The 13,225-nt window shown below is 29.6% G+C and overlaps 1 protein-coding gene across 2 annotated transcripts; it reads left to right on the top strand.

The window, feature by feature from the left end:
• Positions 1–2,754: 2,754 nt before the first annotated feature.
• Positions 2,755–6,015, top strand: LOC125192545 (putative mediator of RNA polymerase II transcription subunit 26b). 2 transcript variants are annotated; one of them, XM_048090154.2, is made up of 9 exons: positions 2,755–3,643; positions 3,771–3,839; positions 3,940–4,022; positions 4,372–4,424; positions 4,526–4,647; positions 4,755–4,782; positions 4,914–5,275; positions 5,374–5,461; positions 5,590–6,015. In XM_048090154.2, exons 1-9 carry the CDS (start codon positions 3,176–3,178, stop codon positions 5,709–5,711), a joined length of 1,395 nt encoding a protein of 464 aa, XP_047946111.1. In that variant the 5' UTR covers positions 2,755–3,175; the 3' UTR covers positions 5,712–6,015. The 2 variants fall into 2 exon arrangements, with proteins under 2 accessions (XP_047946111.1, XP_047946110.1); XM_048090153.2 differs by having other exon boundaries at positions 2,756–3,643; positions 5,371–5,461.
• Positions 6,016–13,225: the final 7,210 nt, after the last annotated feature.

Consider the following 13,225-nt stretch of genomic DNA (forward strand, 5'->3'; position numbering starts at 1 on the left):
GTAAAAAGACCAAATTGCTCAAACCCCCAAAACCCCATAAAAGGGTATTTTCATCACGAAACAGTGAAAAATGATCAATTTTGAAATAAATGCTTAGTCCAGGATTGTCTGGGGATATTTTTAAAGTCCAGGGTTCAATTGCGAAATAAACGCATAGTCCAGAGACTATTTTTTTAGTTAACTCTTTAAAATTATTTGTTTTATTGTACACATTTAGTGTTATTCTAATGGAGTATATTAAAAATTGTTATTATTTTTTTTAATTTTTGCTATATTCATAAATATCAAAGCTAAATTTTATCAATTTATTCTTTTATTTAAAGCTATAGTAAAACTGAACAAATCAAACTTTGATATTTATGAAACTTTTAAAATTAAAAATCAATACCAACCAATTGGAATTTTAATAGTACGAGACAATTACTACAAATGATACATAAATTATGGTTTGATAAGCTATTTTTTAGAGGATTGCGTAAAAGTCAATTAAAAATTACTCCAGTATGAATAATGTTTTACTGATTATTACTATTGAATATTGACATTTAATTATCATACCAGCTATATATATTTTGAAAATACCCATCGAGTGTTCAAGCAATCGCCGTAAATGGTGGATGATGTGAATGAAAATCCGAAGTTATAAAGTGGCCCAACATTTTTAGTTGGGACCATCAATATTTTTGTTTTCACTACATAACTTTAGCGGATGTTGGTTTAACTTTTAGTAGATACCAGATTAGAAGTTATAAAAATCGTTAGTTATCCTACTAAGTAATGGATTGTTCTATTTTAAATGATATTGGCACCAATTATCGTAAAATTTATTAAAAATTTATTTTTTCCCATAAACTTTAAACCAGACATATAATATGATGAATTTAAATAGTTTGTTCTATTTTAAATGATATTGGCACCAAATATCGTAAAATTTATTAAAAATTTATTTTTTCCCATAAACTTTAAACTAGACATATAATATGATGAATTTAAATATTTGTTGAAATTTTCCACTAGCAACAAATTATGATTATATTTCATTTGTTATTACATCACATAAGATACAAATGTAAGTGATGTGAGTTATGTGATTACAAAGTCCCTAGAGGCCAGTTACGGTTATCCATCTCATTTTTAATGTAGTTGGATTTTGTCCTCGATGAAAATTCAACAACTATTTAAGTTCGTGATATTATATACGAAATTCAAAGTTCGTGAATTTTTTTTTTTGAAAAGTTTCGTGATATTAGGCGCCAATATCTCATATTTTAAATACTTAATTGGTTTAATTTATGAAAATGTTTATATTTGATTTAGATTGTAGTTGAATATTGTGCAAGGGGATAAATTTTCTTTATCGAATTTGTCCATGTGCCAATATTCAATATCGTTATATTACCAAAATTCGGTGATCATATTTTAACTCTATATTGTATCGACATCTGGTACACCATAATTTTATGATGTACTGGATTTTGTTACAAATTGCTAAATCGAAATCTTGTGTTTTTTATCATTATTATATTTGGTATGATATGAAAATTCGATGTATATTGTATTATAATTTATAAATATATTTCTTCAGTGGTATATAACAAATTCGGTATATATAGTAATTTTATGGTATATTTCAAATTTTTTGGTAATCGCATTATATCATGCATGATATACAGATATGCAAACTATTATTGTACCAAAGTATTTTGTTATGGTATCATATGTATTGAAAATACCGGCATATATAAATTTTAACATTTTTTATATTTTTTGATTGAATAAGTGTGATACTCCACTATATTTTTCCCCCAAATCACGAATAACTAATGGTCTATTTAGTGTAATATTTAAGGCATTGGGGAAGGATAATTGAAAGTGGAAAATAATTTAAAACAGGGCTATTGTGACCGGTGACCAAAAATTCGTCTGTATGTAACATGCACATCGCGTCACATACTTATCAGAAAATGATACCACGTGAAATACCATAAAACTGATTTTAATTAAAAAAAATACAATGACCTCTTCTCTCTCCAAAAATAATACTCCTACTAATAAATCCAACTAAAGTTTAACATACAAAAAATTAAATGCATATTAAAAAATCATTTAATTCAATTTCCAACAAAATAATACTACTACTAGTATATTTAAAATTAATATTATTATTGTGCTGTTTCTTATTGAAAGTTGAAACATTTTATTAGTTGTGTTCATATAACTTTAAAAGTCGAAATCAGAATTTGCCTCGAATAAAACGTGGGCGCCTTAATTATTATTTTTTTAAAATTTTTTTTGTGGTTGATTGGCCTCAAATTATCTCCGCCGCCACCTAAAATTGAACCTTTTAAATATTTTCATCGAGTACTATATTAGTATAATAAAATCAAGCAAAAAATGAACAGTTTCAAAAATAATGACAATTTATGACCCTTTTAACTTATTTTCCTTTATGTCGATATTTTCATTAATTATCTAATTAATTGTAGATGATCATTAATTTAAGCTCATAGATCCGCTTCCATCTCAAAAAATATACGCCCGCACCATGCTAGAAATTATAATTGACCTTAAAATAGTAATATTTCGTTTTTAAGGGAATAATTAAGACTTTAATAAGAAAAATCGTTCTTCCAATTTTACTTTTTCAAATATTTTGAAAACCAACGTAGAAAAAAAAAGAAGCAAAAATCTCTCTCTCATGACTAAAAGTAAACAATATAGACTGCGGTTTGAAGTGGTTTCCTTTGTGTTGATCACCTGCCATTTTTTCTCAATCTCCCATCAATCTTTAATCCTACCAAAAATATCTACGTTCATTATTATTCTAAAAATAAATTAATTCTTCTTCTTCTTCTTCCCCAGCAATGCATCATCCTGAGATGATTTTCTAGTGAGGAGAATATCTCTTATTCCCTTTTGACATATATTCTAATTCTCATCAATTATTTATCGAATAAAAACCATTCTCCACTGATTCACTGCACAATCGAATCACTCTTCATTCGACTAACTTTTATTGGTCGCACTAGAAAATCCTGCATTTCATTGAATTAAATAATCTGACGATCCCCAAACTTAGAGAAGAAGAAGATAACAGAATCGTCGCGATCGAATTTCGAAGCTAAAAGCTCGATTCGTTGATATCAAAATTCAATTCAATTTTTAGTCTGTCGCCATGGCCGACGCCGCCGTGAGTCTCGAGAAATGGAGAGGTTATTTCCGGAGCGCGAGCTCCGACATTTTCAGCATAATCGAGCATGCGATACTGGTTGCTGCATCCGATTGCCCCTACGATTTCAGATTGAAGAGAGATCGGATCGCGGAGATGCTGTTCACGTGCAAAGCGATCAAGTGTTTCGGCTGCGACAAAGTCGAATTGGCGGTGCCGAATGGCGATGGTTTGGGTAACAGTGAGGATAAGTTGAAGAGCGAGATTGATGCCGGAGGCAGTAAGGAGAGCAAGGTGAATAGCAGCAGCAGAGACTACGATGCTGAAGTTATGGAGATGAATACGAATCACGTTGTGAACTACAGTGATGGCGATGCTGAGGCTGAGGCTTTGACTGATGATATTGAGGCGGAATCGCACTTCTATGGGGAGGTGTTGAGGATAAAGGATGTTGTTGATAACTTTGAAGAAGAGGTTTGATTTGTGTTTATTGAATCTATTTGCTATCTAGTTTATATGGAATTGATTCTTGTGTCTAGTTTGAGTTTAAGCCAATGTTAGTTTTGTTGATATTGATTGTTGTGCATTTTCCCCTTGGCAGTCTGATGCATTGTTGTTTGATTGTTTGAGGAAGCTTCAACTGATGCCTTTTTCGGTGGAGATACTTAAGGTTCTACTTGAATGTTTTTGTTGATTTTTGCAGTTGCCTTTCTGCTTTAGTCTTGTTGACATTGATGGTAAGAGTTCTTGAACTTATCTGGTTCAATCAGGCTACGGAGATTGGGAAGTCTGTTAATGCTCTGCGGAAGCATAGATCAAAGGAAATCCGGAATCTTGTGAAGATGTTGATTGAGTAAGGAATTTGCTATTAACCTTAATACTCTGAAAAATAAGTTAACTAAGTGATTTCGTGTTTGAGATCTTAGAAGTTTTCTGCATATGATTATCTCCATCTTGTTACATTGCTCATATTTGGTCAATATTATTGAATGGCACATATATGATTATGTTATTCCTTTTACATCATACTGAATATTAGAAGGAAAGAGTTTAAACTTATGATTTCGTTATTCTTTAATCGTAAATGCTGGGGATGTTATGTATGTATCATTTATGGAATTGTACCATACCTTTTCCTTCATCAACTCTGCGTTCCTAGGTTGAGAGCCTAGTTGCTTATAGTTTGAGCTTTTGATTTCCAGGGATTGGAAAGTGATGGTTGATTCGTGGGTTAATGCTACGGCAGCTGTTACAGGTGGTTTAACTTGAAGTTTTCTTGCTGAAATGATAGCAATCAGATATTTATATCGGTTTTGATTGAGGGAATTAATCAGTAATCGCATTGTAAAACTGCAGAAATGGCAATAGAATCTGTGAAAACATCAGCTGTTGAAGAAGAAGAGGAAGAAGGGTTACCATCTCCTCCACTCGATGAAGGGGCATTCTTTGCCACCCCTTCTTCAATGGAACTGTCACAGGTGCCATATCTCGTCTCATTTTTAGTAAAACTATGAACTTTGCCCAATAATTTGCTAGTAGAGTGACTTGGTTTTGCTCCTTTTGCATTCAACTGGTATTCATGAAGTTCTTTGATGGCATGGATGATGATGGAAGTGAGTTTCCTCCCGATGTCTATTCTTATGCTTCATTTTATTCTATGGGCTTATGCTATCCTGTTCTTAGTCGAATTCCCCACTAGAAAGGAACAAAGATGGATTATTTCTTATTGAGGATGTTGTTTCAGATCCTCGATGCAGTGGGGGGTTCAACAAGAATCGAGGAAGTGGCAGAAAGCCGACTATTCCAAAAATAGACTCCCGTAACTCGAGATGTCAGAATCCGCATGACTCACGTGCTCCTCCAAATGACAGGAAACCCGAGCCCAAGAGAGAGGAAGCTACATGGATGAAACAAGGCCCTTTAAAGCCACATAGGCCTTCCAGTGATGCATCTGGACCAGGAAGACCAAAGCCTCCGAGCATTGAATCCGCCCCTGGTAGTTTTAAACCATCTCTAAAACCTAAGGTTGAGTATGAGACTATCAAAGTCCAGCAGAAATCTGAAAATCACCCAACTCAGAGGAAACTAATGCCTCCACATCAAGAGGTTGGTGCATTGCAAAAACTTCACTGGTTGTGTCTATCTATTTGTGCTATATTATCTCGTTTCTCATCACACGGTTCTATCTTACTTCCTGCTAGAAGGCAAATTCCAAGGACGAGGCTTCAGTACGTATGAAATTAGAGGCTGCCAAAAGGAAACTGCAGGAACGCTATCAAGAAGCCGAAAATGGTGAGCTTGCTCTACTCTCAACTCCAACAAAATTTAAATTCTACTTTGATCATTCATGAATGGCATGAAAAGGATCATCTGTGTGGTTATGTTTATCGTAAATTGTGGCTACTCGTCGTCTGAAACAGCCAAGAAACAGAGAACCATACAAGTTGTGGAGTTGCAAGATCTCCCAAAGCAAAGCCAACAAAGGAATCCGCACATGAGGCCAGGCAACCACAACAGGCAATGGGCAAATGGACGAAGATAGCCTTAAGACTACTACTAATAAATACAGTGGTAATAATAATTCTCGAATCTCTTCCAAAGTATACTGGAAGGACGTTGCTCACCAGCCGATTCATTTTAGTCCCCCTTGGAGAGGGCAGGGGTATTTTGTTCTACTTCTTGAAATCATGTGGTGTAGCAATAGCATAGACCTTGTAGTTGATCACTTAGGAATCCATAAATCTGTCCTCATAGTCATAAGTCCTTACTCTATTCCTTACTCGCCCTTTCCATTACAATTTGCACATAAACTTAGAGCAATAAATGAATACAAAACTTGAATAACTCTTAGATATATTTCTATAATTAGAAATCATTTTGTCTTTGGATTTTCAGAAGTGTTCACAATCATCAAATAGAATAAAGGTGGAGTACATTTAAATCGTGCAACTGCAACTCGACCTCGATTCCAACTTAGCTACGCTACCAATCAATTTCGAATTTATGAACTATAAGTGGGATTAACCTATAGCTATTTTTTTTTAATATTGTAGAAGAACCAAATTTTGTCACCTGATAAGAACGATAAATGTGGTTGTGCCCTTATTGTGCATGCTCTAAAGATTTGTTTTTTGTTCCAGTTTTTAATTGAAACAACCTCCAGAATTGTCACTGCTTTTTCAGATATTTTGTAAAGAAGTCGTGTTACATGAGTGTATAATAAATAATTACAATTCTAATAGTCGTGAATAACGTCCATGAATTTAACACATGTTCGATTTATTGTATATGTATTTGGTAGTGTATTTCATGGTGTGTGTGACTATGCGTGCGAAAGCAATCTTATGGTCCAAATCAAATATAGCAGTCACACACAAGGATATTAAGTCACTTTCCTGCGGGGAATTTAGTCTGCTTTATTGAACGATATTCTTAACCTTTATACGAGTGAAGTAGTGAATATATCTTCTAAAAATGATACCTATTTCCATAAATTTGTTAATTTTGAATTTGTATGCACCTATAGAAAAGCGTGTAACATAAAACTTGTCCTTTTTTATTTACTCAAAATTTTCTCATCGGTATTCAAAATCAAAGCATCTCATTTTTCCTGCATGCAACAATGTAATTTATCTCAGATTTTATGTTTAACTACTAATTGCACTTCTGGGTTCCGGTAATCGACATAACAAAAGAAGTAAGCACACACATATAATTTACAAATGGAAAGAATCCGCAACAAGTGTAATTAACATTTAATAATTATATTAATGTATAATTATTTTAATTAATAAACTAATATGCATGAGCGCCCACTAAAAAATTTCATTTTATAAATTGGGCGAATTCATTTATAATTTATAAGTATTAATTTTAAAACAATGCTAAAACAAATAATGATATGGACTAAATGTAGTGGTGTACTATAAGCCAGTGTTGGATTCATATTTTTATTTTCAGATTGGATTATAGGTAATGGGCCAGTGTTAGAGTATGTCAAAATCAAAGGTAAGAAGGTCCACTAAGTAAAGAATTTTGACAATTTAAAAAATGAAAATATTGGTTTGGTTTCGAAGATATTCAGAATTGATTGTGGATTGGTGTCCATATCTAACTCAGACAATTTTTACCTTGTTCATCTAATCAACCTTATGCATTATTTACTTATCCATTCGAATCACATGAGAGTAAACCAATTTATGCTCTTAATAAAAATCATATACTTTAGGTTTTAGACGAGTTGCCAAGATGTTCATCAAACCAATTGAGGTTTTTTTATTATTTTATAATTTAAGTATTTACGACTAATTACTAGATATTAGTAAAATGTACATGGTTAGTAAATTTCTTGTTCGCCTGGAATCATATTTGAAACTTTGTGAGATTTTAACCTAATATTTATTTATATTATAATTTATCTAAAATTAATTTTAACACTCGAGCTATGCACGGGACATAAGAGTTTCAAATAATGAATATAAAATATAATAAATATATAGAAAATAAGAATTGAAAGAAATATGGACATAAAAACATAAATCTACTTATCCCGTCTCACTCAAAATGAAGAATTTACTACTCCCCAGTGAATGAAACATTTTTGCAATTTTAATTTATATTCTAACTGGTGTAAAAACAATAAAATTAATGACAAAAATAAAATACGTGACTAATGATTAAAGAGTATGAATTAATTAGAATAAGATATACAAATAAAGAAAATATGTTTAAGTAATGATGTTTATTAAAAGTGCTATACAATTCATTAATCCAAATAAAAGGTAAATTAATATATAAATTTAATAGCTTAATTTATACAAAATTAATTTGAATAAAATATGGAATATCAATGGTCACATTTTAGTTGACTATTTCTTTCTTTCTTTTAATTTCAGACCATAACATAACTCTTGATATACATTGACAAAGACTAAATGAATTTTTTAAATTGAAAAGAATAAATTTCTTACTTCCCGCCACATATATGTATAAAAATAAATTACTACTATCACTTAAAATAACGATAATATTTTATGCATCTTGTTTGTTTTGAATAATGTGACAATTTACACTATTCTTTATATTAAGAAATACAAACTTTATAAGTTAGATTTAATTTTAAATATATATAATTTCATCTTATTCTTTAGTTTAATCTATAAATTTAGTAGTATTGTTTAATTGGAGGCGAATTAAATATAAGAATTAAAAACTTTAATAGAGTAAATATAGGATGAAAATTGTAAGCATTACATATATGTGTTGTCGTTTAACCTGTGAATTAATTCAGAGAAAAAATATTGCAATAAATGATTAAATTTTAATTTTAACCTACATAAATGGAAGGCAATCTAAACTCTCTAGCACAATTCCAATTTAACTCAAATATAAGGCTAATTAATATATAAATTTAAGAACTTAATTATAAATAAAAATTAATGGTAGTGCACTATTAATGTGTTTTAAAACTTCTTAAAGAAGTTAGCATTTTATTGGGCTATTATTTGTCCAATTATTTTTGCCTTAAAAAGTTATTTTTGGATAGAAGATACCCCATCTTTTCATTTTCCCTCCAAAAAGGGTATTAAGGTCTTTTTACCAAACTTGCACTTTAGATTAGGATAGATTATATGACATGTTTCTAGACCTTACCTAAAGTTTACCTATTTGGTAGATATATTAAGATAACACATGATAATTAGATAATTAGAGTAAGATGTACCTTAAAGATAAAAATGGGCTTTACGAGCGTCTCCAACAGTACTGCAAAACTTAAAATGCAATAGGAAAATACCTCCAACAGTACTGCAAAACCAATCCAATTATAGATTTTTGATGAAAAAATACCTATCTTTAGGTTTACACTAAAACTATACCAAAAAACCTTTTAGATTTTAATTTATTGCATTCAAGTCCAAATCATTTTATATTTATGAAATGAACAAGGGAAGGTAGAGAAATGAAAATGCAAGAAGAAAAGGAATGGAAAAAAACTTTCAGTATTTCAGTAAAACACGCAGACAGCAGGTTGGAGAAGAAGATAACAAATAAAAACCTATATAATTCTATTAATGTTATTTAATTATTGATTAGTGGGCTGGCCCATTTCTTTATACACGTTTTTTTTATAAAATTAATTCAAAAGCAAAGACTAAAAATCTAAAATATGATTAAAAATATAAAAATATAAAGACACAACCTAATCAAAATAAAAATATGCATAAAAAGAAACGTGACCTAAATAAAATAAGATTAAGAAGATACAATAAACTTAAAAGTTATATTAATAAGCTAAATATGAAAAAAAAATAGAAAGATTAATAATTAAAATTACACATTTTTTAATTATATTATATTTATGTAATAAATAATAAATTTTATATATAGTCATATTAATTAATAAGTCTTATTATGTTATTTAATAGTATAATTTAATTTAATCAAAGTTATTGACAAATTGCTATGGGGTTAGTGTGCAATTTAGATAAAATATATAGATATGATTGCAAAAATATAAAAAGTAAGTGAGTGGAGAATATTCTTTTTGGTTTAAATTTAATGTAAATGGTTGGAGTAAAATCAATATTTAGTATAATATTTACACTAAAATAGGTTTGAGTTTAGTGTAATGGTTGGAGATGGTCTAAGTGCCCAGTATAGATCTCACCTTATCTACTCCACTAAATAGTTAAATAAGCACATGTAACTAATATATATTTGCTTTATCTAATCTACTAAACAAGCACGTATAGTTTATCTTTACCAAAAGATTAATCTAGTAACATGGAAAAACAAGAAGTAAAATAATGTTGTCCTATCAAAAGTGTTTTAACAGAATTCTTGTGGCTTAATAACTTATAGTGGAATTGAACCTACCACCATTATAATATTCAGATTATTCCGTAACAATAAAGTAGCAATAGGCATTTTAGAAAAGTCAATTCAGTATGATCGAACAAAATATGGGGAGATTAATAGAAACTTTACAAAGCCGATCGAATGAAGACTGTTTATTTTTCTTTACATAAATCACTTACTGTATTACAGTTTCATGAATATATGGCACTTTTTTCTTATTTTAAGTTGGGTGTGGAGGAATGTAATCATAGCTTGTCTGGCTGCCTCCTCATCCTTTTCTAATTGTCCTCGTCTTTTATATGCTCACAAGTGGACAAAACAAATTGCTTCCTCCAATTCATAGACTAAACAAATAAATCTACAGATTCTTTATATACTCGTTTAAGGCAAATAAATAGTCTATTCCATTAAAAATAAAATATTTTAATTTTCAAATTATCCTATTAAAAATAAAAATATTCTAAAATAAAAATAATATTATTTTTATTTTTTTATTTTTCTTTTTTATTCTTCTCATTAACTCACAAAACAACGCTATATAAAATTTCATGCCAAAAAATAATTGTCATTTATAATAGGACGGAAGAAGTATTATAAGTTTCATGCTACACAAATATATGAACCATTAAATAGTTAACTATTTGATAAATTAACCTTTATAATTTTATTTCCCATATTTCATAATTATAAATTATATTTTGTAGACTTTTGTACGTGCGTGTAAAAGGGGGGGGGGGGCTGTTTAATTTCTATTTCATTCAGCTCATTCACAGTTGCTCATATTCGAATTATTGCGATTAAGACACTTGTGCATAAAAAAACAACATAGATATATAAAAAAAATAAAAACTAGGAAACCAATCTAATCCAATCTAATTCAATATGCAATAATAGTCAGTAGACCGTATCGCAGTCACATGATGCAATTTACGTTTCATATTATTATTCTTTTTCGTGCATCACGCTTGCTATAATGTTATACTAAATCATGACATGCAATATGAGACCAATATATAGTTTTAAAAATTTATCTTTTGTAATTCTCGTGACAATGATCATATGCAAAAGGCAAGACTTTTTAGACCTTAGACTTAGCTGTTACGTAATACTTAATTTTTTTTCAATTAAAAGGAAATAAATTAGGGTGGCAGTTAACCATGTGAATACCAATTATACCATATGATTTAATAAGTGTGGAAATTGGACACAACACAATTGATGAGGATTAAAATAAGTTAGGTAAGGATTAAATAAGTTAAACAAATTAATTCCAAATTGGATAGCACTATTCGTGATTTTTATATTTGTTATAGTTTAATTTTATTTAAATATCTAATATGAATAGATGGTAAATGGTCTCCATCGTTGGGTAGTGGAATATTTTAACATCGGTGGTAACGAATTAAAATCCGGATCCACCCAACCAAATTAACGGTTCAACCCGGGCCCACTAAACATAACCTTTTTATTTGGGCCCTACCCACGTGATATCTTCAACGTTTTCAAGAATTTATAGGTTATAATTAAAGTGTAACTAAATATACAACTATTTAAATTTTGAAACTGGTCTATCTAGATGAGTTGTATGGGCATGGGTCAAGAAAGTATACATGGGCCCTCATCCTCTTCATTGACGCCCAGCCTTAATATTAGTACTAGTAGTACTTTATTTTTTTCTCCAAACTCTCTCAATGGATATGTAAAAAAAAGTAACGTTTCTTAAATAAAGGTGTATTTCCTTTCTGTCGTGATTATTTCTTGGGCGGTATAAAGTTTTATATAATCTTATTTTAAAAAGTTTAAAGAAAAAGAGAAAATGTTATTAGGTGTTTAAAAAGTGAATTTTAATTTTTCAGAGACTAATTTTGAAGTTCATTCTTAAGAAATACTGTAAAAAAGATGAAAAAAAGTAAAGGAGAGAAAATATTTAAATATTTTTACTATTTTTAAAATAAGTAAGGAATTATCTTAATTGAGACGAATGAAAAAATGAAAGTGAGTCATTGGCTGTAACAAAGGAAATACATAATGATTACTAAATACTAGTATGAGAGAATTATTTTTGAAGTGATTGATTTGGAAATAATTCTCACAAACTTAATTCTTTAAGGATTTACGAGGAAATTAGACGATTCCAATTCTGATATTTTAGTTTCTTTATGCAATATAATTGTGTATCACGTTCGAGTAGACCTTTTTTGTGTGAGTTATTTCCGTCGTGTTATTATTATTTCTTAAAGTTTGCAAATTGCAATAAAAGTGCTAGAAAAGTAAAAAATGAGCATCACAAATGGGTATTGTTCAAATAAGAATCCTTATATATTAATCCATGCACGTAAACCCATTCTAAATTTTCTATGTAGAAGATCCAATCATTAATAGGGTTTGGATCCTCCTTTCTGGCTAATTGCGCAGCAGGTATTTTTCATAGCATAATAATTTAATCATAAAATAAATATTAATTTGTTAATAAAATATTATGAATGTGAGAAATAAATAACATCTCCTGTTGTACAATCAGCCACAGTAGGAGATCCAAACCCATCATTTATCTCCTTACTTGTGGAGTTGACAATTTTTATGAACACATACGAAATTAATATTAGTGTTAAAACCTTATAGTGTTCATATCATTATTAATCGACCAGATTACACGATAAATTCGGATTGGATTCATATTGGTTTTGTTCACCCATTGAATATTATTGTTATTATTATTATTATTTGCTTATTTTTCATATGGCACATTAATTCTTTGCCTTCATATTTTGTTATATTATTCATATAAAATAGATAAATTATTTAATATTTTATATAGTATAATATATAAATTTAATTATACTGTACTTGGTTGTTTTTTATTAAAAGGAAAATGACTCAAATATAATAAAGATGGCGGAAAAAAGAATACGATTTAATTCAATTATAGTACTAGTAATTGACGGGGTATTTTATTTAACCAATCGCTATATCAATACAACTAATTGTACCCATAAATCAATAGCTCGATACATTTAGATCTAATGTTAGCATATTAGTTGATAGTTCTCACTGTTTTTAACTTTATAAGGAAATTGCGCAAGAACGGACCCTTCATTAGTATAAACTCAAATCTATCTTCAATATTTAAAGTGAAACATTCAGTTCAAGAAAAGTATACGAACTTCTCATTTATTAACCAAGATGGAAAGGTATTAA

This window comes from Salvia hispanica, chromosome 4 (genome assembly GCF_029641045.1).
Source record: "Salvia hispanica isolate PSC_SH4W2 chromosome 4, Shi_PSC_v1, whole genome shotgun sequence".
Lineage (NCBI taxonomy): Eukaryota > Viridiplantae > Streptophyta > Magnoliopsida > Lamiales > Lamiaceae > Salvia > Salvia hispanica.